A 25,294-nucleotide genomic window follows, 5' to 3' on the forward strand; every position below is an offset into this window, starting at 1 on the left:
GGCTCCCAATAAAATCCAGGATAGAATTTAAAATCCTTATTCTAACATCTAAACTCTTCATGAGCAGGGTGTTTTTCACTTCTTTCCCACTGTCGCTGACTGCTTACTTAGAAGGAATCCAAAGCAAACTTTAGATTGTTGCGTTCTCTGTTCTTGGTTAATATTCATAAGATTATGACCTTATGAATTTAAACCAAAGATTAAAGATCTTTGGTTTAAATTCATTAGGTTTAACCCCTTACTATGTGAAGAGCTATAAGATGGCATATGCTGTGAATTAGCACTATATAGATAAAACTAAACTGAATTATCTGCAAACGTTCAGTTTCTAATTGTCTTTTTTTTGCTCAGACAATTTCACTTTGATCCCACATACAGAGCATTTACACTGAAATAATGTCTACTTCACTCAGAAAGCGGGATTTTCACCAAACTGAAGAAGCAGTTTCTCCACAAGGAAGGGCTGGTAGCAAAAAGAACCAAAATACTGGAAAGCAACACCCTTTCTTTACCATGTCAAGCAGTGTCAAATGGAAACTCGTAAATATGTGGTACCATTTGTAGATTAACACAGGTTACTTCTTAATAATAATCATCGTGCTCTGAACATAAAAGCCAACACACCTCTCTCCTACATTTCAGCAGCCTGTTTGGGTGAAGGCAGCTATGCAAGGTAAATATGACATGAGTCAGGTCCTGGTGTTTATCTTCTAAACACAGGCTAATACATTCTTACTACTCACAAGCTGGTTCAAATCTGGGTCGTCTTCTATCCAAATCTCCTCTTCTCAAGCATAATTATTATAGGTTTTAATGTGATGTTAATGCTTGTGTAAGTATTGTATGAAATATGACATAACGAACCAATTAACAGTCACACATAAAGTACGGATTAATTAAACTTCTTTAAATATAACAGGCATTAAGATGTATTTTCCTACATGAGAAATGGGGGAAGGAGGGGCTTGTTTCATGTGGTGACATCTGTTGAAATAATCTTAGTGAGAACTAGACAGCTGGTTTAACCTTGGTTTCATGTCAAACCACAAAGCCCTGAGACTCTCAGACAAAGGAAGACATATTCTCTCACATTGTGCACTTCAAAGTCTGTGAAAGTAAGCACTAAATACTCACACAAGAATACAACTAGTGCCAAGTCATGTAGATTATTCTTCATTCACAGCTTCCCAGCACCATGAAACAACTTCAGCTCTTCACATCTGTATTGTTTGTATCATTTTCAGATTAGTGTGGAATAGAAACGCAGTAATAACCACATCAGCATCGATCAGCTATGAAACAGTCTGTGGGGCCAAGTTTGCTCCACATAACCCCCCTAAACCCTCCAACTGACTGCCTGCTACCTCCAGCAGACCCAGAGAAGAAGAACAGATCGATACATGGTGAGTGGGAGAAAACTGATTACAAGTTAGCATGAGGTGATAGTGATATACTGCACATGCTTAATGAAACAATGAGATGACGCAAGAAATTATGAAACAGCTCAAAAATAGTTTGCTGTGTCAACAAGTCTACTGCACTGCTGAAGTTAGAGTTATTTCTAACAAACTACAGTTTATCACAGACCTTTAATACAATCCACTTTCTAAAATAATGCAAACTGGGGTTGGTGAAGTTCACTAAACAGAGACAATAAGCTCTCCTACAGAACGTCAAGCACTGGCAAATAATGTCAGAACATCTTTATATGTGAAGAACTACTGCAGACTGATGAGATGAAACCGTGGCGTGCAGATTAGATCTGCTGCCTGTTGAGATGATATTATTACATGTCATAAATGCACTGTCAATACTGGACAGAACTGACAAACTCGTCATGTGAAAAGTGAGTGTTTGTGGAACCGTAAGGTGACCGTGCTGGGCTCTGGTGTGCAGTAGTTAGTATATTATTATTAAGAAGATGTTTGATCGTCTGTGTGGAACTAATTCATGAATAAAAGTTTAAACTCACCTTGTTCATGTTTCCAGCTTGCTGAGCGTTCAGCGTGTTGTGTGCACCCATCTGGGGCCCTCCTTGAGTAAGTGTCTCTGCCAGCACACTGCCTCCAACACTGGGTCCAGCTCCCACTGGGGCCCCCTGGTACTGCATGCCGGGCCCCGGTCTCCCACGGCCTGCTGGTCCCATAGCCCCGTTCATTACCTGTCCTGCCTGGCCCATGACACCGTGACCCTGCCCGCTGTTCAACATGGCCTGGTTGAAGCCCATGGCTGTGCTTCCATTACCTTGTCCTGAAGCCCCTCCTTTCTGGCCCTGGGGAGACTGGTGATTGGGTGAGCCCTGCCCCAGTGGGCTTTTACCCAGCACAGCACCCAGCTGGCTCCCCACCATGCCTCCCTGTTGGGGGCTGCCAGAGTTGAGACCACCTAAGATGGAGGAGCTTCCTGGTCGTAGGAGCTCAGAAAGCTGCTTATGTTTGGCAGCTGCATCGGGAACGATTGAGTTGAGACCAGAACCTCCTCCACCCGGGCCCCCATTAGAAGACATTCCCATTGTCAGGTCTCCATTGGGGATGAGCTCATCCGGAAGGTCATTTTCCAGGTCAAACAGTGACACGAGATCTAAAAAAAAGACAGAGAGGAAAATGAGAATTAGCCATCATCTCTGACACATCCCGAAGACGAATAAACCACCAAACAGACAGAGCTTCACTGTGCAGTATCCTCTCCATTTCAGGAGATATCAGGCAGTTAGGACAATAATTTAAACCTTAGCTGCCTGTTCGAAGTCGGGCTTTTTCATCGATTCAATTCTACCAGCATTCAAGGCATCATTTGCCACTTGCTTTATATGGATTAACTAGTCGGCCACAAGCACAGCACACATCTGTTTAAACAGATTACCAATACTGCATGGCAATATAGATTACATTTACATGTTTCTTCCTGGACAGTCCTGTGATCAGTGACAGAATTTAGTTGTGGTTAATATGACAAAATCATGTTGTTGGTCTGCTTTGCTCTAGTGTGCATTTCATCAGTGACTGATATCTTTTTAAAATGTCATATTAGCTTCCCTCTGTCTATTCAAAGACTATCAGACTGAATAGGTGTAATGTGCACTTTCACACATGGTCAACTTACTTCTAAAATAAAAAATAAAGCAGGTCAGTCCCTGCTGTAATTCAAGCACTGAGAACAAGAGAAACGTTTTTCCTCTGTAGCTGAGAGCTCTACAGAAGAAGTAAACACGTAGACTCAACACAGATACAATTAAGAGAACCTTAATGAAGGTTACAGTCCGAATCACGCGTCTCTGCTGATGTCCTTCACGTGAGGCTGCAGGTGTGTTTGCGTATGTCAGCCAATAAACATTTTATCACCACAGCAGCCACGCCCCTCCACACGCCTAGCTCAGGGTTATTCAGACTGGAGAGAGATCCGACCTGTTTCTCTTTTTTTTTTTTTTTTTTTCCGACCTGTTTCTCAATGAAATACAGCTGCAATTAACAGGAGCTTAAATGTCACAGCCACAGGCTTTAAATGAAATATCTGAGCTTTAGGTGAAAACAACAAGAGACGTGACGGAGCTGAGAGCAAACACCTGCACCTTCCCCCCGGCTGCCACTGAGACCACACAGATTCAGGAAGATGCAGCCAAAACGCCAGCTGGAGAAGAAGATTGGTCTTCAATATGGTGATTCTCTTTAAAAGGCTAAAAGTATGGTTTGAATTTGCTCCTTATATAATAAGGATATGATGAACATGTCCAGGAGCATCCAATAATATGCCAAGTAGTGACAATGGAAGCATCTACTAACCAGAGAATCCCCACATTTGACTTCCACTATTCTCACCTGAAGAGGACATTTCTGCCAGTGGCTCTGATTCACCCACAGCCGTTCAGCAGCTGCATTAAAATCTTGAATTAGACTCTTCAGGCTGGGAGATAATAACAGGCTGCTGCTGCCTTACAGTCAAAGAGAGAAGGGATGGAAATGGAAATAGTATAATGTCCCCTCTCTCTGTTTCAAGAGGGAGCAAATCACAGCAACGCTATAAGGACATTAGATTTAGAGGAAACAGGGCTACGTACACCGGGAAAGTAGGTAAGTGTTCGTCCAATTGAACAAAGTAAGTACAGAGAAAAAGAAAAGCCATAAGGACTATTCATTCCACTATCTAGACACAATGGTGTGGCTATTGTCTTTAACCACAAAAACACTTCAGACAAACACAAAGACTGCAAAGGTGTACAGCAGCCAGTATGGAAAAAAACGTAAAACATATAGGAAGAATAACTTAATAATATTTTAGGTTGTATCAGTGCATTTTTGATGATACACGTGAGCAAACATTTAACCTCCCTCCTTCTGTTCCTACAGCTTCAGAGTTTCTTCACGTCACAATAAAAACAACAAAACTGTGGGCTTTACAGTTTGTGACCGTACACAAACTGGAAGAGTTTTAACAGGAAATGCTGGCTAAACGTTGAGTCAGCTCATCTCCAATCATCCTAAACTAGGCTAAGAAAAATCTGAAAAATCAACAATTCAGAAAATGCTGATCCCATATTTTTATGGTATTTTGATAAACAACATTTTTCCCAAACCATGGAATTATAGTTGAAGTATGAATTTACAGACACGGCGCTCTGTAGCAGAAACATGAAGAGGCGATCTCTCTGTCCTATGTGGCCTCTCCTGTTTTATAGCAACACAGTCGATCACACTTTCAGGCTTTTCAGAAGTGATACACTGAAATTAGCTGGTGTCTCAATCCAACTGTACAGGAAATAGAGTTTGATTAACAGCTGAATCAGATCTTTATATTTATGATTTTTGTGCAGTTGTCTAACAACAGAAAGATCATTCAAAGAGAACGAAACTATTATAAATGACATGTTTTATATATGCTTATACTGATGATGGCCGTAAAGAAACGTCTGCCTGCAAGTCAACCGACATAATGAGGAGGAAGATGACATTTTGCTCTTTACTGTTTTACATTGGGACTGTGGATTGAGGATTTTTGTTAACCCCGGTCAACCCTCCTCTGCAGAACCACCTTATCAGGCTACAGCAATGAGGTTATAAAGCTGACACATGGGCCAAACAAGGACCAAAACACAAACTGTTGGAAAAGTAAAACTGAGAGACAGTAAAGACTGTCAGACATCTGCAAACACAAAAAAATTTAAGTTAAATGCAGTCACACAATGTCAGCAGTCTGACTAACCGGATGTAGAGTTTGGGTATAAATCTGCTTTTTTCCTCCATCTACTGGCTGTAAATCTGTTTTAAATTCCCCTTTGCAAAAGGAAACAGCAACAACAACCTCCAAACACTAAAAATGTAAAGTTTCATCAAACCTTTGGATCGTGTTATAGATCAGGGCTGCTTGGTTCTTTTGGCAAATTAGTCATTTTATGGCAGTGCTCAATGCGCCACCTAAACAAGGGCACCAGCGCTGCATGCTGGGCTGAGTACCGCCCACCTGGCTTAAAGGAACACAAACAAGCCCTTATAGCAGACTGATAATGAGGTGCAGGGAGAAGGTTTCCAGCACCGACACAGGGCTGTGGAGAAACGTTCAGCTATGAAAGACTACAACAGTCAGATTTCTAAAGCTTAACAGACTGCAAAGCAATATTAGCAGCAGGCAACCTGTGTTGAAGAAGACAGGGAACAGGTCTGTAGTTGTTTATCATTTTCACATTTTTCTCATTTATAGATAGTATTCCACTTCAATGTAACAGAATCCCCATGTGCACTCCAACAGGTTGGTGAGTTTTAGTGATGTTTGGCCACATAGATTGTTGCTGTTGCCTTGCTGAGGCGAAAATCTGGCCGTGGAAAGAATCAAGTGATCAACTGAGAAACAACAGCTTTGCATCACTCTACGGTAATTTGTTTATACAGGATTTAAATTCACCACAGCAATTAAGCTCTGAACTTCAAATTAAAAGGTTCCCCCTTAAATGAGTTGTGTGACATTCAGTGTGACCCTAAAAACCACTGTCTCTGAGCTCCAAACAACAATGAACATTTTCCTGCGCATTCATGGCAATACATATATATATATATATATATATATATATATATATATATATATATATATATATATATATATATATATATATATATATATATATATATATAATGTGATAATCTGTCTTCTTGTTTAAAATTCAGTTTTTTTTCTCAAGTTAAAAATGTGTATGTGGGCTGCCTTTGAATTAAGAACAGGTTAGTATAGAAAACTTTATCAGACTGGTACAATTTCCAAAAGAAGTATAAGAAAATTTACCAGTATATTTAAAAACTGAGCTAACGTGGTTAGTTAACATTTCACTGGCCACAAATCTGTAAATTTTTTTAATATGGTGTTTTTAAGAACTAAGATGACTTCAAGATGTGAAAATTAGTGGCACAAAATACCCATAAAGCAGGAACTGCAGTCATTTTCTGCACCATATAAATGAAAACCTCCACTGTTCAGAGAAGTGGACAAAATATAAACTGGTCTGAGGAATCTCTGAAGCAAAAAAAAGTAGTTTTATTTAATCTGGGGCAAATCAACTCAAGATGTGAATAAAGGAAACTGCTGAAAGTCTTGTCAAGTACAAAGTTTAGGAGCAGGAGGAGAAAAAAGATGTCCTGTTGGCCTCCAGTGCCGCCACCCCTCGTCCTCATCTCAATCAGCTCCAGCTCAGCGGAGACTTCAGGCAGCAGATGCCGAGTCTAGTCTGCAAATGGAAGCCAACATTTTAACACTTGGCTGTTTTTAATGTCTACTAATACATATGCTGCTAAAGAATGCTCAGCCAGGGGATAGTAATCATACATACACGGCAGACAGAGGAAGAAGAAAAGCCCGCTAGGTGAGCAGCAGGCTGAGAGCTGCTGCCTGTGGTGCCGACATGCCCACTCATCCACACCAATGAAAACAAGGCCGACACCGGCCCGTGGCCTCGGGCACAAATACACACCGACACGAGACTCCAGCATCATAAAGGCTGTCACACATTAACATAAACATCAAACACCGCTAATCTGCCTGAGAGCATCAGCTCAGTATGCAGGAGGCTGGATACAACAAAAGGAGACGTCTTCACCATCAATTCAACCACCAAGAATAAAAATTTACATCAGAAAGCCAAAACCATTAGGGTATGTTGGGTTAATAACTGTCACAATGATCTGAATCTCAGCAGCAGCTGAATTTTTAAATTAAATCATTACTGAATTTTTGCTGTTGAAATTCAAACACCAGTGAATTTATTGTATTCACCTCATTTATTCTGAAAACTGTATCTGACCTGATGAATTTCAATGTAGAATTTATGATGTAAAATTCTGATCTGAACATCCGTAGTTCCCAGGATGAGCATTTAGGGATAAAGTGTTCCTTCATGCCACAGGTCTATGGAAAAACAACACCAATGACCATGAGACTGAAATCTATAACAGCAAACCATCTGCATGGACTTTTCTGGACATTTATGCTCAACACACAAATTCAAGGACCGTCTTTATACCTTGATTATACCTCAAGGACCTCAAAGAAAGCAGCTCTAAGACACACTACACTGGCTTACTGAGTTCATGTGTGAAAGCTGAGTGAGACAGACAGGGCTTTGGCAGCAGTGGGGGAGGAGACCCTGCATCCACCTCCTTTATTGCCCAGTGGAAGTTCCTGTCACCTCTCAGAGGATGAGCCACCACGACTGAAGGCTGGCCAGCCGGCTAGATAACGCAGCCGCCAACGACAGACAGACCAAATGCAGAAATTCATATCCATCAGCTGTTTGCTAATGACAGACACGTGTCCAATCTCCACCACAATTTAAATTAGGCAGCATCACTGGTGTGTATGTGTCCTGTTTAAGATGAGACTCACTGTGCATTCTCACATCTTCCTTTATTGAAATTAGATGGAACGTACTGTTAGCAACAGTACCGTGAAAGCTACTTTAAGCACACAGAAAGTATGTTGGGGAAACAGGTGCACAGCTGGGATGTGATCAGGACGCTGAAGAGTTTTACTAACGGCTTTAAAGTGTAGAGGAAGCGGTAACTAACAATTATATTTACAATTGTGTTTTAAATTTTTAACTGGAAAAAATGTTTGATTCAGAAGTGAATCTTGCAGTAAAAGTGCACTGAGCGGTTTCCAGAGCTGTGATTTTATCTGAGCTGGAACTGAAATCTCTCTCAGGTGGGATCTATGTGATTCATTGTTGAATCCATTTTTCAGGCTGTGAGTCTCGGATTATGTAAAATGATTTCAAACACGAAATAAAAGGTCTTGATTAAATGAACAGATCCAAAAAGTTCAGTTTAAGTTTTTAGAAGTCACTAAGAAATTTTAGAGCAACAGGAAATATGCAACTGGGGAGCTACAAGTTGTTTATTATTGAGTAAATCTATATTTTGTGCTCTAATTTAAAGGGCGAACTCAACAAACTAAAGGGATCTTTATAGTATTCTGTCCTTAGTTTGTTAAGTACAACTCCTTCTCAATGATGTGAAGGCAAACACAACTCAGTAATTGAAAACAAAAAATATCAGCAAATTTGCATGATTGAACAAGATCTTTCCTAAATACACCTGTTACACGCCCAGGGGACGGGCTTTCAATTGAAAGAAAAAAATGATCAAAACCAAAAAAAAGACTTCACTAAATAATGAGGACTGTAAATGTTCTATAACAGATTCTCTGGGTTCTATGAGAATCTAATCTGAGGAATAAATGCAACATAAATAATATAAACTCATCACGTCGAACAAACAATTCAATAAAACACTATATATCTCAGTCACTAACACAAATCAGCGGACGACAACAACAATGGGAGAGAGACTGAGTTCACAACTAGCAAACCATCAACTTTATTAAGTAATCTATCAGATATTGAAGCTCATAAAACAATATAACTTTCACTTTAACACTCCAATTCTTCCAGGTAAGTGAGGAAGTAGTTCTGCGGGTTGGACTGGTGAGGAGGCAGACCCTTCGGCTGCTTTCTGATTCTGAGCTTTACATGCCAGCAGCTTTTCCACCTTGGAAGATGAGCATTTCCTACCCCAATAAAGAGGCAGCAGAGAAGTTGGATGTAGGCACAAAACAAATGCAGTCTCCCACTTTACTCCCTCAGATCACTTTTAATTCAAGCATTCGGTCGTGTTAAAAAAAGGCAGATCCTCCGGTGGCTGGCTGACTTTCATTTAAACAACAAAGGTTTGAGCGCTGTATAAATCTGCACAGCTTAGGTGTCAATGAGGAGGAATAATTCCCACCACAGAGGCTGCATCTCAGAGAGACGTCCTCTGAGGGACTCAAAGGGGATCACCATATTTTTATGAAGCTATGTGTATTAAAGTGCAGGTGCTAAGAGAATATTTAGATCCTAAAGACACCCTGTCAACTTTTTATTCACACATCTCTCAGATATTATGACAAGGCCACATTTTGGTTTATAAATTTAACTATGAAACCCTGCAAAAATGGGAGAATCCTCTGTTGCTGTTAAATAAGAATAATCAGTCGAAAAGAATATAGAGATCCAATAAACCCATTATTCCTTCATTAAAACAGACATAGTAGATTCTAGTATTCTGCAGAGTAGACATAAAGCTCACAGAGACACTTCACCAGTCAATGTCCAGAACAGATTTGCAAAAACATAAAGTAACTTAAAGGAACAGAGATCTTAAAAAATAATAATAATAAATTTAGGACCAAATTAATGAAACGTTGCATTTCTGTGAAAGGGGTCAATTTATGGAACAATCTAGACGAGGAATCAAAAGAATCTAAATCACAGCAAGATTTAAAAACGGAATTAAAGTCTCATGGTATTTGTTATGAGAGAAAATTCAGTGTCTGCAGCCTCTCAGACTTTATTTAGTTTGTTTTTAATGTTTATTATAAACGGATTGTTTATTATAAAGGGACAGATTACAGATATTTATTCTTCTTTCTGCTCCCTTTCATTCAGAAGTTGGAAACTTTATGTGTTGTATTGATTTTTTTGTCAATGAATGAAATGAAAAATAAGACTAAAATCATACTTTAGGGACTTAGAGGAGAATTATCCTGTGTGTTTTTTTGTTAGCTCGTTTATTTATCTGATGCAGTCTTACTGAGCACCAGCAGAGGAAGTGACCGTCCGGTCCGTGTCAGAAAGGTGTCCGGGCTTACCTGGGCCATCCGATCCGGAGAGGGGGGAATTAAGCTTGGGTCGCTTTGCAGTGGGGGGCCCGACTTCCAGCAGATTGTCAGCCATCCTGCCCGGTGACTATTATCAATGAATGTTGACGCAGGAAATAAGAGCAGATTCCCGGTCGTCTGGCTCGTAATGTCCGCTAACTTCCACTAATGTTAGCGTAAAGGAGCAATTTCACAGTTTTTCTTCTTGACTGGCGAAATGCTGCCTGGAGAAAAAGGCTTCAAAAGAAAGGCAACAGCGCCACGCTCCGCCGCCGAAGATCACCCCATGATAATCCAACACCCAACACCCACATAATTATCCTCAATAATTACGTCCAAAAATTATTTCAGTCCGAGAAAAATAAATAAAAATCAATCATAAAATATTATACAAAGCGTAAGCAAATCCCTTTGTCCGCAGATCGCCGGTTTCACGTCTGTACAGAATCATTTTTTTCGCAGTCGAAACGAGCAGCCATAAAATCTGTCTTTGGCTTAAATAAAAAGATCTAAATTCAAAAAATATTTCCTATGAGGTGAATTATTTTTCTCGTCGCTGTCTCCCGGTAAATTCAGCGTCTCGGGACGGAGATACGGTGAGAAGCGGCGCTCTCTAAAAGGGAAATCAAATATACAGTGGGCTTTGGAGACGATAAAAACCCACAGAACCCTCACATGTTCGCATTAATCCCGATCGGAACCGCTAGAGCTTCGATCTTCCGCACGAAAAAAGCCGTTTGATGCCGGTCTGGGCAGCTCCGGTCGGTTTTTAAAATTAATGCTCCCCCCGAAATCCCGATTCTGAGCCGCGTCAAGATGGCGGCTGTTGATTCCTCCGATACAAAAAAAAAAAAGTTTTTTTTCTTCCCAGCGAGACTGAGGGGGGAGGGGGAGGGGGCGACGTGCTGCGACGTCCTGACGTAAACCCGACAGCACCGTGCGTCATGAGGACGTACGTGGAGCTGCCTCTAGGGGTGGAATGAGACCAGAAATGAAATGTTCTACCTGCTGCTAAACAAAAACACTCAATACCAGCACTGCAAAGCAAGTAAGTACATTCATTCCAAGTAATCTGGAGGTGCTTGGACTCATTTTCAGTACGAAAATTTTATCATTCTTTATATTTTTTAAAAACAAATAATTTGCATTTAATTTTAGTTTATATTCAAGGATTCAAGGATATTTATTGTCATTGCATTTCTGCAACGAAACTTTGTTGGCACTTCCAAAAAAAAAAAAAACAACCCAAAAACAACATAGCATTACATAACATTATATCAGCTATTACTGCCTTATTCGTATTATTGAAAGCAGTTGAAATTATCTCCACGTTGATAAATATCATTAAAAATCAGGAATAAAATTCAGAAATATCTAACATAATAAAATGAGATCCTCTTAGAGGGAAACATACTTTTATTAGTGCATTTTTCTGATTATATATGGTATAATTTTAAATTCTACTGTTCATATATGTCTAATAACATTATAAATGTTTGAACAATAAAAGGTTAAGAATAATTCATACCTAATTTTGCACCAGCCTCAGTTGTTGAAAAATTCAAATCATTTCTGTTCAGTGTCTATGAAAACTATTTCCATATTCCAAACATATTCTCATTATTGATTAAACAAACGCTAATTTCATTTTCTGTTATCAGCCTGTATGAGCACAAGTAAAGAACACTGCAGAAAAAGTATTCAGACCCTTCAGTTAAGTAAAAATAGTGTAAATATTCTGTGAAAAGTAAAAGTCCTTCTTAAACAACTCACTTGAGTTACACTCCTTGATCTTTATAGGAGAATTATATTAAAATTTCTACAGAAAACAGCCTCCTGTGTCTGTGTAATCCATTATATTGATGGATTATGATGCAACAATGTGTATGCTGCATTTAATGTCGAAGCTGGTTTAATGTCCTGTAGGGTAGCATAATAAATAAAAACATACAGTGAAATAGAACATTTAAAAATCCTCCAAGTGGAGAAGAAAGTACGATCTCTAAAATGTAATGAAGTGTAAACACAGAGTAACATAAAAAGGAAATACTGAAGTAAAGTGCAAGTACCTCACAGCTACTTATTCATAAGAGTAAATGTACTTCCACAGTTTCAGTCCGTCGTCGGTAAACTCCCAACCCGATGCCATGTTCAGGCTATAAATTCAAATGGACAACATTTCCCAGCAACTGACTTTATTCAATTTTAACTTTCACTTCACCTGTTAGCGTGCTATGTACAAAAACACACCTAAAGAAAGCAACAGTTGGTTAAAACTTGGCGGGAGCAGTACTCCGGTACTTCCTACCAGCAGGTATCTTCCTGCATCTCACTCATTTTATTTGGCTACTTTGAATTTGAAAAAGGGAAACCTCTACTGATTGATTCTGTCCTAGAATGTCACACATTCTGCAGTGATAAAAGTCCACTAAAATTACATTCTTGCTCAGATTGGAGCGTCCCTCCCAAATTACACACAACCACACAGTTTTACAAACACTCACACATGATTTACACACATGCAGGCAAACAGAACCCACAAGTACTACTCCAGCATGGTTAAAGTTACTCAGTTCTTTAGACTATTTAATACTCTAAAACATGCGCTTATATAAATTATAGAAAATGCTCAAATGCTTTACAATTCAAAGGCATACTATACAAAAAAGTGAGTGCCTTGTGCAATCGTGTTTTAACAGTGAGTATATAAATGACCTGCAAATGAAGAAGTTAAGCCAGTATATAAAAGAAAATAAATAAGATATAATAAGGGATGGCAATGACACTCTTTGGCATCAAATTTTACCCAGTGTGCCATTCTGCTGGTCAGAAAGTCGCTTACATCTCAATAAATCAACCAGATCAGCAGATATGTCTGCAGGGAAACAAAGAGGAGGGATTCAAATCTGTGACGTTATGGCTCCATCTCATCGCTCAGATCTCATAAAAAAACACATTATTTAAAAGAGCTTACCAGTCAAAACAAAAAGAAACATAGCTTATATGCTTCACCTGACACTCAAACACCATGACCTTCATTAAGCACTTAATAATAATTACTCTAAGCATCCCTTTATTGTACAGTAGAAGGGTTGTGTGCTCATGGACAAAAGAACCTGTCACACCACTGGTATTGATTTAAAACAAGCACATCTGACAAATAAATACAGCAAAAGGAATCAAATTAATGTCAAAGGTTTGGTTTGCTTACATTTATTTTGTACATACACTATATTGCCAAAAGTATTGGCTCACCCATCCAAATAATCAGAATCAGGTGTTCCAATCACTTCCATGACCACAGGTGTATAAAATCCAGCACCTAGGCTGCAGACTGCTTTTACAAACATTTGTGAAATAATGGCTCGCTCTCAGGAGCTCAGTGAATTCCAGCGTGGAACTGTGATAGGATGCCACCTGTGCAACAAATCCAGTCGTGACATTTCCTTGCTCCTAAATATTCCACAGTCAACTGTCAGCTGTATTATAAGAAAGTGGAAGTGTGTGGGAACGACAGCAACTCAGCCACCAAGTGGTAGGACACGTAAACTGACAGAGCGGGGTCAGTGGATGCTGAGGAGCATAGTGCCAAGAGGTGGCCAACTTTCTGCAGAGTCAATCGCTACAGACCTTCAAACTTCATGTGGCCTTCAGATTAGCTCCAGAACAGTGCTTCAGCAGAGAGCTTCATGGAATGGGTTTCCATGGCCCAGCAGCTGCATCCAAGCCATACATCACCAAGTGCAATGCAAAGCATGGGATGCAGTGGTGTAAAGCAGCCTCCACTGGACTCTAGAGCAGTGGAGACGCCTTCTCTGGAGTGACCAATCACGCTTCTCCATCTGGCAATCTGATGGACCAGTCTGGGTTTGGTGGTTGCCAGGAGAACGATACTTGTGGGACTGCATTGTGCCAAGTGTAAAGTTTGGTGGAGGGGGGATTATGGTGTGGGCTTGTTTTTCAGGAGCTGGGCTTGGACCCTTAGTTCCAGTGAAAGGAACTCTGAATGCTTCAGCATACCAAGACATTTTGGACAATTCCATGCTCCCAACTTTGTGGGAACAGTTTGGAGCTGGTCCTTCCTCTTCCAACATGACTGTGCACCAGTGCACAAAGCAAGGTCCATAAAGACATGGATGACAGTCTGGTGTGGATGAACTTGACTGGCCTGCACAGAGTCCTGACCTCAACCCCATAGAACACCTTTGGGATGAATTAGAGCAGAGACTGAGAGCCAGACCTTCTGGTCCAACATCTGTGTGTGACCTCACAAATGTGCTTCTGGAAGAATGGTCAAAAATTCCCATAAACACACTCCTAAACCTTGTGGACAGCCTTCCCAGAAGAGTTGAAGCTGTTATAGCTGCAAAGGGTGGACCCACGTCATATTGAACCCTATGGATTAGGAACGGGATGTCACTTATGTTCATATGCGAGTCAAGGGCAGGTGAGCCAATACTTTTGGCAATATAGTGTATGTAGAAAAGGCACTGCTTGAATCTGGTGATCTTAGGAAAGTTTACTAAAATGAACAGACATTCTCAGAGCACATGCTGTGGAGAGATGTTCACTGTATTAAGAAATGAAAGCAATTTAAAACCGAGTCAAAGTTAAAAGGCACAAGCTACTCGAAAACAAACCAAACTAACTCTTAACTATTAGCATCATTTAAAATGCAGCAGAAAACATAAAATATTGTTCAATAACCGAAGGCAGATTGGTTCTCTGTATTTCCTCAACATTTGTCATGTTACTAAAAATGTCTTGTTAGGAAACTTAAAAACATGAGGTTGTGTTGTTCAGGATATCTAGATGTGATAAATAAGAAAACTAAGTGGGTTTCATGGTGAAACTTTTTGCCTTTGAGCACACAATCTTTTTTCAAGAAACAGTGAGAGAGAGATGTAACAGCAAGAAAGATGTGAAGCATGAAATAAAACCAAAACACCAAACACCTGGGGATCTGGATCCATCCAGTGCACTGTCTGTGTATTTACAGTGCTAATGCTTTAACATTCATGCCACTGAAAGAATGAAGCAGCAGAAGCGTCCAGCGGTTTGCATCCAGGATTGTCCTTCAAATAATCAAGTAGAAAGGGGTGCCTCAAATAAACAGTTCAAGTTTTGTGTAACAACAAACACTATTAAACACATTTAGATTTTATTAGTGACATTCCACTTTGATTATCCATGAAAAGCTCCACCAACTAACACACAGTGTAACCCATAGCAACCCTAGGCAGCTGCTTCTCTCATCCACCTAACGTCTGAAGACTCTACAGGTTCACCAGTGGTCTGTAGGATCCTCTGAAACACTCATCAACAGGAGCTTCAGGTCCCACCAGAGTGTTGATGATGAGTGAAGGGCACAAACAGCAGCAGCAGTTAGCCTCGCTGCTAGCATGCTGACTAAATGGAGCTGAGACCATCAGTGTCGAGACTAAAAGCTGCCCCATCAGCACAGACCTTTACTGTCCAATGCAGTTTTGAAGGGTTTGTAATCCTGCAGTTCATCTGAGTAACTTTTAGGCAACTCTCCTGATTAAAGCTGCATAATCTCCTGATAAAGACACACACTCTGCATGCTAACACACTCACACAGCTCATCCTCAGCCTGTACTGATTAGTCCTGCCACCCTCAACAGGTTTCTGGATGTCAGAGCAATGTGGACACAGGCTCTGCAGCATACTAGTGCAGATTTTACAAGTACATATCTCAGACTAACATCTTTTTCATTTCCCTTCTTTTGACACATTTTGAGATGCTTCTTACGCTGTTTCTCTCCTCTTTGATAAAAGGCAAAAGTATCATAGCAAAACATAGTTTAAAAAGTAAACCGGTAACAAAAGCAACATTTTTTTTCCAAAAGTTTCAGATTTTACAATTTTCCCTTTGTGTTGTCTTTCCCTTACTCAGAAAGGCTTAGTCTACATATTATTCTAGTCTAAAGGCACTTAAAAGATATATGAAAGAAATGATCAAGATTAAAGGAGTAAAGATAATCAAGTAGGTTAATGGCAGACGATGGGATCTGTAGCGATCGGGAGAAGGTCCAGGGTTAGCTAGCACATCTTCCCATGCCTCTGACCTTCTTTATGGTCCACCCAGCACCTTTGAGAACATCAGGCAATCATATTTACACTAAAAACAACCTGCTTCCTGGCTAATGAGAAGAGGGATGTGGTTCCTCCACACCCTCTGTCTCTACTTGTAGGACCGATAAAGAGCAGTTCTGGAGCTTAAAGGGTCGAGGGTTGATATTAAAAGGAGCAAACTCTTAAAGTCGGGTTAATTCTCCAACACTACTGTCATATCCATCCTCATACTGGTCGTTCTTGGTGTCTTTGGGACAGCTTGTAGAGTTCTGGGGCGGGTCCTGCTGGTATGATGAGATGATGAGCTCTTTGTTCTCTGAGGAGGGAGGAGTTCCTTCCACGTTGGTTGTAGGTAAAGACGTGAGGCCGCTGTGAGACACTGACCTCCTGGCAGCAGAGGTTTCTGTGGCAGGACGTCTTTCCCGGCCGTATGCCTCCTTCCCATGGCTTATCCCTGCAACAGGAGATGATCCGGTGCTGGTACTGGGAACCATGGTACTGGTGCTGCTTGTGGTCGTGCTCGTTGCCGGCACCATGCTGGCGATTTCATCGGTGGGAGAGCGTCCAATGCTACCGTCCACCTGCGCTCGGATCTCTGGTGAGACGGAGAGCTGGTACTGAGGCACCGGGCCGCTGTCACTGCTTTTAGGGTACAGGAAGGTCTTCATCTGGCCTTTGCCTTTCACGTTAACTGTGCCACGATAATCAAAGTCATAATCCATGCCACTGAGCACACAGTAGCTTTCTTCGCTGACCTGAACGCGGCACTCCACCCCTGTAGTATCCATGCGACTGGCTATGTTGACGGTGTCTCCCCAGATGTCGTAGAGAAGCTTGGTGGTGCCAATCACCCCAGCTGTTAAAGGCCCATGGTTGAACCCAATACGAAGCTTGAAGCCAAAGCCCAGCATGTTCTTGTTGAAGTCATCCACCACTCGCATCATTTCAAGGGCAAATTCAAAAAGAGCCCGGAGGTGGGCGTGAGGATGTACAGCATCAGCACACTGCTGGGCGTTCAGTCCAGCCGCTGCCATGTAGGTGGCGCCGATGGTCTTGATCTTTTCGATGTTTGAGAAGGCTGGCTTCCGTAAGAGCTCATCAAAGTCACCAATCAGCTCATTGAGGACGCGATAGCACTCCTTACCTCCCTCATAGCTTTCCTCATAAAACTCACTGAAGTTAACAATGCTGGCAAAGATCACGCCCACGTTGTCGTGGTTCTTGGAGTAGCTCTGGGTGACCTTCAGCTGCTCAGCCACGTGGATGGGGATGATGTTACGAAGCAGCCAGTCGGCCTGGTCCCTCATGTTCTGAATCTTGATGCGGTGTTGATCGGCCTCCACGTTGCCATGGTAATGGAGACGGTAACTGACCTCAAACTCACGGTTCAGGAACCAGACCAGGAGCAGGAGCAGGAAGAACGCCACGCAGGCCTCAGGGCCTAGAAGGTCCTGGGGCTGGGGTGGTGGGTCAGTGTCCACTGGGAGGTCATACATGACGATGGAGCTGTTGTTGTTGTTGTTGTTGTTGTTCTGACCATCAGACCTGGTTGAAAGACAGAGGAGGGAAAGTGAAAAGAGCAACAGGCAGAGATCAACAGGAGATACAAACAAATAATGTTCTTGTTAAAACTTGCAGCTTCTGTAGAAACAGGTAACGAACTAACACACCTCATTAAAATAAATACTGTTCATCACACCAGCAAACGTCTACCAGAATGAGTAATTCAGCTGGCAGAGAGCTGGATCCTGAAGTCCTACATTCTCCAGTGTTCTGTCCTTTCAGAACTATTGCTATGTAATAAAGGCACAATAATATAAAAGCCATTGTCTTTCTTAATGCTTTCTGCTGTCCTGTTTTAATGTGAAATAATGTGAATGCAGGTTGAAATAATGAGACTATAAATGTTAACAATAATCAGACTTACCAGAAAAACAGACTCTTAGCAACACTGGAAGAAAAATAAGCAACACAAATAATGCATCAAATATTTACATCAAGACATCCCATAAAATCCATAAACAGACATGTGACCTGGTGTCATCTCTACAGTATCAGCCAACACATAAAACACACAAAAGACATTTCAGGACAATAAACGGTTACTTCCTCTCATTAATATGTGTATACCTGCAGGGGGCGCTGAAGAGCAGGCCCAGCAGCACCAGTCCCACCAGTGTGGCCAACGTTGAGCGCATCCAGTAGCTGAGCTGGCAGAAGTTACAGTACTGGATGATGACGATGATGACGGCACAGCAGGTGAACATGGTGAACTGGGAGAACACGGGTCAGAGAGGAACGTTAGAAGAAACAGGAGATGTAAATTATGCAGTTTATCATGCTGAGGCACAGGTGCTGTATTTAGTTTTATTTATAGGTGTCATAGGTGGTACATCCTTGCTGTAAAAGTTTTTAAATCTGTTAACATATTAATTTTGTTTCCAGATGTGGCAGCTTTGAACAGGCTGTCTGTCCAGATGTTGTTCTGCAGTCAGATGTTGTTGTTGGTGGAGCTTCTGCTGCTGTCTGGATGAATCCACAGAGGAGATGATTTATTGAGGCATTTAAAGATTAATTTGATGAAGCAAAGATCAATGAAGCTTTCAGAACTCAATAAATGTCATTTTTTAAATAAGACAGTGATGCCACCGAGCTTGATGGTTTAATGAACTCATGTTGAGCCCAGACTGTGAGACAGTAGAGATCTGGAAGACGATCATAGTGTTCATGTACAGTAGGCTGCCTGGTCAGGAATATAAGTTCTGATTAACTTAAGCAGCTCAGATCTTTAAAACTGTTTTTGAAATCTTCTTTCAGTGGAGATTAAATCTAAGTTGAAGGTCTAAAACAACCCCAACAAACTGGAGTTCTGTCACTGAACTGATTTCTTGGTTTTGTATATTAAACTTTAAAATATTGTTGGTTTGATTTCCAAACTGAGAACCACATTGACGCTGTTCTTTCCAGGTGTAATACATAAGTCAGCGAGTTTTATCAGCCCTGCAGGTGTTTTACTGGCAGTAGAACCAAGACAAACAACAAAACCGATATTTAACACCTGTGTGAAGTTATTTTTTTGACCTTTTCACTTTTATCATGCATAGGACAGTGGAGAGAGAGACAGAAAACGTGGGTAGAAGAGTGGGTTAATGACCTGCAGTAAATGGGCTGGACTCGAACCCATGACCGCTGCATCGGGACTATAACTCCTGTTTATGGGTCACCTGGTCATCTGGACACCTGTGTGATCTTTATCAGGGACAGGATTCACTCACCTGAACGGAGAGATGCATGTCACAGGTGATGTGAGAGAAGACCGCCACCGCCGGCAGCGACACCAGGACGGCGCCGATGAAGTGTCGCACTATCCAGCCGGAGATGGACCTCATCAGCACCCGAGTGCAGGTCAGCACACTGTCCAGGTAGAAAGCCATGCTGGAGGGGAGAGACAGGAAGACTTGTTCACATTAACATCAAGTGTTAGAAATGTCCTAATCACACTGAATACTCCACATATGACCGTCTACAGGGCTGGCAAACTCATGTTAGTCCAGGGGTCAAACACAGACCAGGAAAACCACAGCATAATAACCCATAAATAACCACAAATCCTAATGGTTTCTTTTGTTTTAGTGCAATAAAGTTCATTCTGAAAATGTTCAAATTTAAGGAATTATCTTTTTACAAAACATCACGAACAACCTGACAAGAAAAATAAATTCAGTTTCATCAACATTCAGCCTCAGTTTATCATTTCCACATAACAGCTTCCAGATCACAGAGTGTCTACAAAGGAACACAATATTTAGTCATCTGGAACTGAACCAGAGAGGATTTACTGGAGGATCAAAACCACAAAAATCAGACAAAATAAGACAAAAAAGAACAAAAATAAGACAAAATACTGCAAAAATGAGACACAAAATGACAATGAATGAGATGAATGACATGAAAAAAAACAAAAAAATAAAATTTGGCAAAAAAGTGACAAAACAACAAAAAAATGGACACGAGCGCGACAAAAATGACAAAAAAGGAATAAAATGAAAAAATGGACAAAAAAACACAAGTGAGACAAAAAGGAAACACAAAACGACAAAAAGAGAAACAAAACAACAAAAACACGAGACAAACGTCTAAAGTCAGACAAAAAAAGACCAAAAAAAAACAACAAAAACAAGACAAAATATTACAAAAATGAGACACAAAATGACAAAAGAACAATAAACAATCTAGTATTTTACTTTATGATCAAAACAATTTGTCATGGTCTAGAAATGATTTTAAATTCATAGTTTTACTAATTTACAATCTGCAGTTAATGTCTTCTCTGGAATTTTTACACTTTGAGGGCCGGATTGGACCCTCTGGAGGACCGCTTTTGGCCCGCAGGCCTCATGTTGGACACCCCTGGTCTACACCATTTTTTCTATTCATACAGCTTCTCTCACAGATAGTCACCAAACAAGACATGAATTATTTCAGATGAATTTATATCTAATATCATGGCTGTGGTGGACAAATATACACTGAACATAAAGTTGGTAATAATCTGATATCTGTTGATGTTATTTATTATTTATTTACTGTGATATTTCTCAGGCTTTCTGATATCTGTTGATGGTATTTATAATTTTTCTTTCTGCCTAAGGTGGTAGTAGTAAAATAAGTGACTGTTCCATCATTTCCTGTTGTGGTTCTCCCTCTGCTCATCCTCCTCTCTGTCAGAACACCTTTGAAATATACAAGTTATAGAAGCAGGCTCGCCGACCACGCAGCTTTTCAGTTAGAAAGCAGAAAGAGCATCTGACTATCACATAAACTAGTATATTTCCTTACGCACTGAAATATAAATAACCATTTTCTGATCACTTCAGACAAACACATTCAGCTTCTCTGTTTCAGGGTTCTAGAAATCAGATCACTTGAGAGGCAGCTTGAAGAAAAACCTCATTCCTCCATTCTATTCCTATTTCTAAGAGTTCTGCTCCCTGAAATTACCTTCCTCCCTCTTTTCATATGAGACGGGGAGTCTACAAATCTACAGTTTAATTTATCAGATGCTTTTCCACCCAGCAAGGATCCAATCAGACTAGAATAAACGTCCTATTATCACACTAGAACTAGTTTTATGACTCTGAATCATAAATACAAGTCTGTCAGGTTAAAGATGTTCAGTGAAGATCTAGTTTTAGTCTTTTCTGAAAGACTGAACAGAGTTTGGTAACTGGTTCCATCACCGGGAACCACAGAGGAGAAGAGTCCAGCTCTGGACCAGCCCTGGTGTGGAGGTTGGATCAGGAACCTTTGGTTAGCTTGAAATATGTCCAGAATGACTAAAAGTTAGTCTAAAATTACCTCAAACTTGTCCAAAATTCCTCAAAACAAGTCCAAAATAATTTAAAACTTGTCCAAAATTACACAAAATTATACAAAATTTGTTCAAAATTACAGTTCTACAATTCTCTACAGTTCTACGGTTTAATATTTCAGATGGTTTTATGCAAAGCGACGTCCATCTGAGAGTAGATGCAACACCAGCAAGGATCTAGTCAGGGGAAGACAACCTGGATAATATCCATAAATGAAGTTCTAGTGTGATGATAGGACCGTGGTGTCTACAGGAAGTCTGTCAGGTTAAACGTGTTCAGTGAAGATCTGGTTTCTCTTAAAGACTGAACAGACTTTGGTAACTGGTTCCACCACCGGGAACCACAGAGGAGCAGAGTCCAGTTCTGGACCAGCCCTGGTGTGGAGGTTAGATCAGGAACCTTTGGTTGAAGTCCTTCATTTCAACTAAAAACAATAATTAATTTGTTACCTTCTATTGAAGCAGTCTGTCCCATAGACACCATGTCTGGTAGGAACAGTAAAGTCTCATGCTGTCACACTTCACAAGTGAAGAGTTGTAATCTATAGCAAAGATCCATTTTAGGGTCAAAGTATGTTCTCAAGTTAAATTTAACATTCATTACCCCAAACATAAATTCATGAGTCTTTTACCCTTTTGAACTAGAAATGGTTTTATATAAACAAGTATTAGCATTTCCCCCAACTCTCCACGAGTCTGAAGCTTCACACCGTGGGATGCTCCATTAATGTTCTCCATTAGGCAGAAGAGAACATTTGACTTCATTTCACCGTCTTCTTCAATGGAACAGTCAAGTATCGACCAAACAGCCATCATTAAACCAAACCAGAGCAGGACTGTGTTTAACAGACATCTAAAAATGGTAAAAGCCCTGTTGGTAGATCCAGATCTTTACTATACGTTCAGATTCTCACCGTATAGCTAAGAGCAGAGCCAGAGCCTCCAGCAGAGCGACCACAGCTGTCAGGATGAGCGCTGGCGTGGACAGAGTCTGTTGGCTAACCAGCGGCTGAAGGAAACAGGCCAGAGACAGAGCCAGAAACACAGAGCAGCTCAGCAGCATGTCCAGGAAAGAGCTGAATGTCGGGCTGGCAAAGGTCTGCACAGCTGCCTGGGTCTCCACCTAGCAGGAAAACGAGAAGAACGAGACCAGAATGAAGACAAGGAGCAGAGAACAGAGGAACTGGTGAAAGAGTTTCCTTCAGGAGGAGCAGGACATGAATCCAAACCATCAACTTCACAGCCTAAAGTCTGAGCTGTGATTCAGGAAATTAAAATGTGCTTTTGAGGTGAGACCAGCAGAGGACATCACAGCCCAACACAAACCACTGCTGAGGTCCTGCAGTGATTTCTATTTGCCGCAGTCCTGACCGGTCTGGTCATAAAGCAGCTAACCGGCTTCCAGACGAGACTCAGACAAACAGGAACACAAACAAGTAGAAAGAAACAAACACCAGCAGATGTCCAGGTTCACGTCTGGATTCAGCAGGATGAAAAGACGCTGACAGGTGAAGAATGAGTCAGACCAGAGGAAACTACGTTAACCTCACAAACAAACTCAGAAACATCCAGACTCTCAGTCCAGCAGCAGAAGGCGTCATTACGTCACTCACCTCCTCCTGGTAGCTGATCCGGTACGCTGACTCCAGGCTCTTCTCCAAGAAGGTCAGGCTCAGCTTGTTTATGGGAGGTTTGTAGAAATAGTCCTTCATCAGACTGACACAAACACAAACCAGAAGAAATGACGTAAACGTGGGACTTCAGTCTCACTACAGTTTCACATTAACAATTGATCTCTTTGATTAAAACCCTGCAGTCAGTACCTGTCCTCCTTAATAACATCCACAAAATGAGCATCACTTCTCTCCCTGAAGTTCTTGGATCTCAGCGGGATGAGTGCTGAGTGGTCCATGCCCAGCGCTCCTCCACTCCACGTCTTCTTCTCCTTCTCCTGCAGCATCTCACACAGCGACGTCTGGCTGTTGGTCAGGGCCTCCAGCCGGGGACTGAGGAGGCCGTTCAGGGCTTTGGAGCTTCGTCCTGCAGAAACCGCCGGGGAACACTTCAGATTGGAGGAGTCCTGAGGGGAACAGAGGGGACAGATGTTCTGAACAGAGGGGAGATAACGGATCTTTGGAAATAGGTCAGTAACAAAATAAAGTAGTACAAATAAAAACTATGAAAGGCTTCATTGATCGGATGTGTCAGAGGAGCTCTATCTGGGACACCTGGAGCTCCATTTCTATGAACTATTTCTGAGACCTTCACTTTGCTGCAGGGCCTGAGTAAATATAGAAATATAATGACATAAAACACGATACCAGACGGGCCTGTTAATTCTTTTAAAAGTCAGGAGTTTAGCACCGTGGACAGGAAGCTGAACGTCTCCTCTGATTGGTTCAGGTGGAGACAACAGGCTCACCTTGCTGCTGCTTGTCTTGTGGTCGTCATGGCAGCCATTGTGCATTCCTTCCTCCAGAACCCGATCCTCCCCGGCTATCAAGGCCACGCTGCAAGACAGGCAGGGCGACTGCAGCAGGGAAGGAGAAGGAGAATGAATAAACTGGGAGATAGTGATCAGGGAGGACGTGAGCAGAAAAAGGCCAAAGACGGCAGAGACGGTGATGATGAAACAACAACGGGTGTGTGCACGTGATCGCAGCAGCACAAAGTCAACACAAGTCACTTAAACTCGAACTAGGAGCGCTATGACAAGTCCTTCATCTTGAAAACCTCATCAGACCAGGTATGGTAATGAGAGACTGACAAACAGAAGGTTGACACAGAGCGAACAGGAGGCTTGTAGGAGGTCTGCAGATCTCTGTGTTCATGTTAGTGAGAGAATGAAATATCTGTGGAGTAGAACAACTGAATAATAAATACTAGGTCCTGTGAATAATGGGCAACATTAAACCTTTATTACCATACCTGCCCTGTCCTTCATCAAGCCTCTAAAGATGCCTTCAGTGTGAACTGTGTAAAAGATGAAAGCCATCATTTATAGGCAGAAACGCCTGAAAAGAACCTGGGATCTCTCTGCTTGAGTTAACTCATTACCATACCGAGGACTCCCACTGATTCTTCTGCTTCCCATCATCCACCTGCCTCTTTTTTTCCTTCTAGCTGCTACGTCTCCCCTCTTCACCCGTCGTAGCAGAGAGATGGAAGATCTGGGTTGCAGACATTCATTTAGGAGAGCAGTCCGAGGTTTGGAGGGTGATTTAAAAGGAATAATGTGTTGCAGGGTTTTAGTCAGTCTATTACCTGGATCATTCCAGAACTGGAGGACATTTGGACTTCTAAATGTTTGAAAAATAAACCTTCTCTTTTACAGTTTTCTGCTCCATATTCATCAATAATAGGTACTGATTGGCTCAGCTTCCACATCAATGGTAGCATTTTTATTCCATGTTTTCTGTGTTGTTTGCTAACCCTACTCTAATCACAGTAACAGGGTTGCTAATCCATGCTAATGTGATCTTTTTCTCAGCAGTAGAAGCTAGATATTTAGCTGCTGTTACTGCTGACCAAGAGGACAAACTGACTGATGGAAAACAGTCCAAAGAATTAGTCTGATCCTGATAATATGAGGTAGAGTGAGACATTCAATCAAGGCTGACAATGGGATGGAAATATGAAAAATAGAAGTGAGGA

The 25,294-nt window shown here is 41.3% G+C and overlaps 2 protein-coding genes across 6 annotated transcripts in view; both read right to left on the minus strand.

The window, feature by feature from the left end:
• The window catches only part of crebbpb (CREB binding protein b), a 34,820-nt gene extending 23,809 nt beyond the window's left edge, over window positions 1-11,011 (minus strand). For all 4 annotated transcript variants that reach the window (XM_023291216.3, XM_023291214.3, XM_023291215.3 and 1 more), the window contains exons 1-2: window positions 10,165-11,011; window positions 1,973-2,580 (exon numbers count right to left, since the gene is read on the minus strand). In XM_023291216.3, coding sequence (XP_023146984.1) covers window positions 1,973-2,580; window positions 10,165-10,249 — 693 coding nt within the window. In that variant the 5' untranslated portion in view covers window positions 10,250-11,011. The remainder of the gene's footprint in view (window positions 1-1,972; window positions 2,581-10,164) is intronic.
• A 1,340-nt stretch (window positions 11,012-12,351) lies between these two features.
• LOC111582512 (adenylate cyclase type 9-like) overlaps window positions 12,352-25,294 on the minus strand; it is a 43,074-nt gene continuing 30,131 nt past the window's right edge. The window contains exons 3-10 of one of the 2 annotated variants that reach the window (XM_023291217.3): window positions 24,063-24,170; window positions 23,464-23,720; window positions 23,254-23,356; window positions 22,555-22,763; window positions 19,545-19,704; window positions 18,400-18,542; window positions 18,197-18,220; window positions 12,352-17,814 (exon numbers count right to left, since the gene is read on the minus strand). In XM_023291217.3, the coding sequence (XP_023146985.1) occupies window positions 16,452-17,814; window positions 18,197-18,220; window positions 18,400-18,542; window positions 19,545-19,704; window positions 22,555-22,763; window positions 23,254-23,356; window positions 23,464-23,720; window positions 24,063-24,170 (2,367 nt within the window). In that variant the 3' untranslated portion in view covers window positions 12,352-16,451. The remainder of the gene's footprint in view (window positions 17,815-18,196; window positions 18,221-18,399; window positions 18,543-19,544; window positions 19,705-22,554; window positions 22,764-23,253; window positions 23,357-23,463; window positions 23,721-24,062; window positions 24,171-25,294) is intronic. The other variant, XM_035957669.2, reaches the window with a different exon arrangement.

The sequence above is a fragment of the Amphiprion ocellaris genome, chromosome 19 (assembly GCF_022539595.1).
Source record: "Amphiprion ocellaris isolate individual 3 ecotype Okinawa chromosome 19, ASM2253959v1, whole genome shotgun sequence".
NCBI classification, from domain to species: domain Eukaryota; kingdom Metazoa; phylum Chordata; class Actinopteri; family Pomacentridae; genus Amphiprion; species Amphiprion ocellaris.